Genomic DNA, 2,294 nt, shown 5'->3' with positions numbered 1-2,294 from the left:
TAGACTTGTGCCAGGTTGGGGGGAGGGGGTGAGTAGGGATGGGACCATATGAAAATTTCATATCACGATTATTTTGACTAAAGAAATCACAATTTGCGATATTATCGCGATAATCAAAATCCATTATCCTTTCATTTGCCAAAAAATTGCCGTTCTACAAGCTCACAAGGCGTCGCGTTGTGAGTGTGTAGAACGGCTATTTTTTTGGCAAAGATATTTGGTAGAGAGCGGAAAAAAAGTTTCAAGTACGTATATTATAAGTATGTTCTACCAATAGAGGGTTTAAGGTACCAGATATGCAGCTCGGCAAATAGAAGGTGAACTGATCCCAGTGCATGACGGAGGACGATTTCATGATAAATTAAAGTAGTAGTTCACCCCCAAAATGACTTTTTTTCTATTGATTACTCATCCCACAGAGACTAATATTTTTTTGTATTTGTCGCATTCCTAAGACAAAAATGTGAATATAGTAAATTTACCCCCATATATTCCGTATGGGGACCCAAATGCATGGCCCTGAATGGGGAAACCATCAGGGCAAGTTTACTATAATCAATTTTTTGTCTTAGGAATGCGACAAAAAAAAACAAAATATATATTTTAACTCAAGTCTCCATGGCGTGAGTAATCAATTGAAAAAAACATCATTTTGGGGGTGAACTACTCCTTTAAAACTCCACGATACGATCATTGTGAGTGCTTATTTTTATCACGATAAACGAGAACATTGCTTATTGTCCCATCCCTAAGTGATTAGAAGAGCAAGGAGGAGGGGTCGCCGTGGTGCTAAAGTCCTACCTGCTCCCTGCACGGCTCTCCCCAGTGGACTTTGGCGGTAATGAGTGCAAAGTTTATTATGTCGCCAATAAATCCTTGTTGGGCCTTAGCTTTTTAGGCTTCCTTTTTTTACCTTTAGCCCTACGACGTCCTGAAAAAACACAAGAGTTTGGGGGAAGGGTTTTGGGATGGGAAGGAAGGAAGGAAGGGCAGGTTAGAGCAGCAGGAAGCAGCAGAGGGTTTTTATAAGGTACACACAGAGAAGCAGGGGCGTCACACCAAATGATGGGCCCTGGGTGGGTACAAGGATTCACTGTGTTATTTTGTGCTTTAACTATTGAAAAGTAGCAGATATACAAGCTCACAGCGCGGGGCCGAGATCTGCTATTTTTGAAAGATTGCGAACATTTGTGCAAGTCTTTGAAGGTTTTTTTTTTTTTTTCTTTTTTTTTTTACCTATTATGTTTCTTTGTCAGTGGTGCTCAAACTTTTTCATGTGAAGGACCCCCAAAATGATATGTATTTGGCCACGGACCCCCATCTCAAAATATCTAGTTCCAGGGACCCCCCAGAAGCGTTACAAATGTTCGCTTAAAAAATACGTATATATTCAAAGGTTTGCACACGTTTTCACGACTTTTCAAAAATAGCAGATCTACAAGCTCGCAGCACGGCACTCGGTGCTGCGCTGTGAGCTTGTATATCTGCTATTTTTCAATAGCTAAAGTATTAAGTAATTCCAGGCCCCTCCACCTTGGGCCCTCAGTCCCACTTTTACCCCCCTCGTGACGCCCCTGCATAGAGAAGAGCTACAGCGGCAGCCTCGGGACAGAAGCAGAGCTAGCGCCCCGATATGACACACTAATAAATAGTTGAGATGCCTTATCAGCACACATCACAGGCCTTATCTGCAGCCTGGGGCCCAAGCATCAAGGCACTGGCAGCTTTACCTGCCCCAAAGCCAAGCAGCCTTTGGACACCCTCCCTTGACACACACACGCACACACGCACACACACATAGACACATACATACATACACACTCGCGTGCGCGCGCACACACACACATAAACGCATACACAAAAAAACACACATTATACACACTCAAGCGTTACAGTTTTGCAATAGCAGGGCCAGTTCGCAGGTCTGTCTGTCTGTCTGTTTGGTAACAGTCGCACGACGAAAGGTCAGTCGGTGCAAAGCGCCAAATAACCAGACAGACAGACAGACAGACAGACAGAAGGAGGGGCCTCCAGACAACAGACAGACAGACAGACAAACAGACAGACAGACAGACAGACAAATAGACAGACAGACAGGCAGACGGGAGAGAACAGCAGACAGACTCAGACATGAGGAAGGCAGAAGCAGCAAAACAAGGCATGGGAACACGGGAATAAGGGGGCGGGGACTCAGTCAAACAGTCTATGCCTGTCACCGGAACAGGGACCACATTCTGATGATGATGATGATGACGATGACGACCGTGAAGACAGCGGGCCACATTTACCTGTCT

General features: G+C 44.6%; 1 protein-coding gene across 1 annotated transcript in view; it reads right to left on the bottom strand.

Annotated features, from left to right (window-relative positions):
* Positions 1-2,190: 2,190 nt before the first annotated feature.
* pdgfab (platelet-derived growth factor alpha polypeptide b) overlaps positions 2,191-2,294 on the bottom strand; it is a gene marked incomplete at both ends in the record, with an annotated part of 24,465 nt that continues 24,361 nt past the window's right edge. Inside the window, one exon of the mRNA XM_080723141.1 lies at positions 2,191-2,294. This exon is cut by the window's right edge and continues 130 nt beyond it. Within this exon, the coding sequence (XP_080579267.1) occupies positions 2,191-2,294 (104 nt within the window).

This window comes from Nannobrachium achirus, assembly GCF_963921795.1.
Source record: "Nannobrachium achirus genome assembly, chromosome: 4".
In the NCBI taxonomy this organism is placed as follows: Eukaryota; Metazoa; Chordata; class Actinopteri; order Myctophiformes; family Myctophidae; genus Nannobrachium; species Nannobrachium achirus.
Note: the sequence above shows the minus strand (reverse complement) of the source record. Positions and strands in the feature narration are given on the sequence as shown.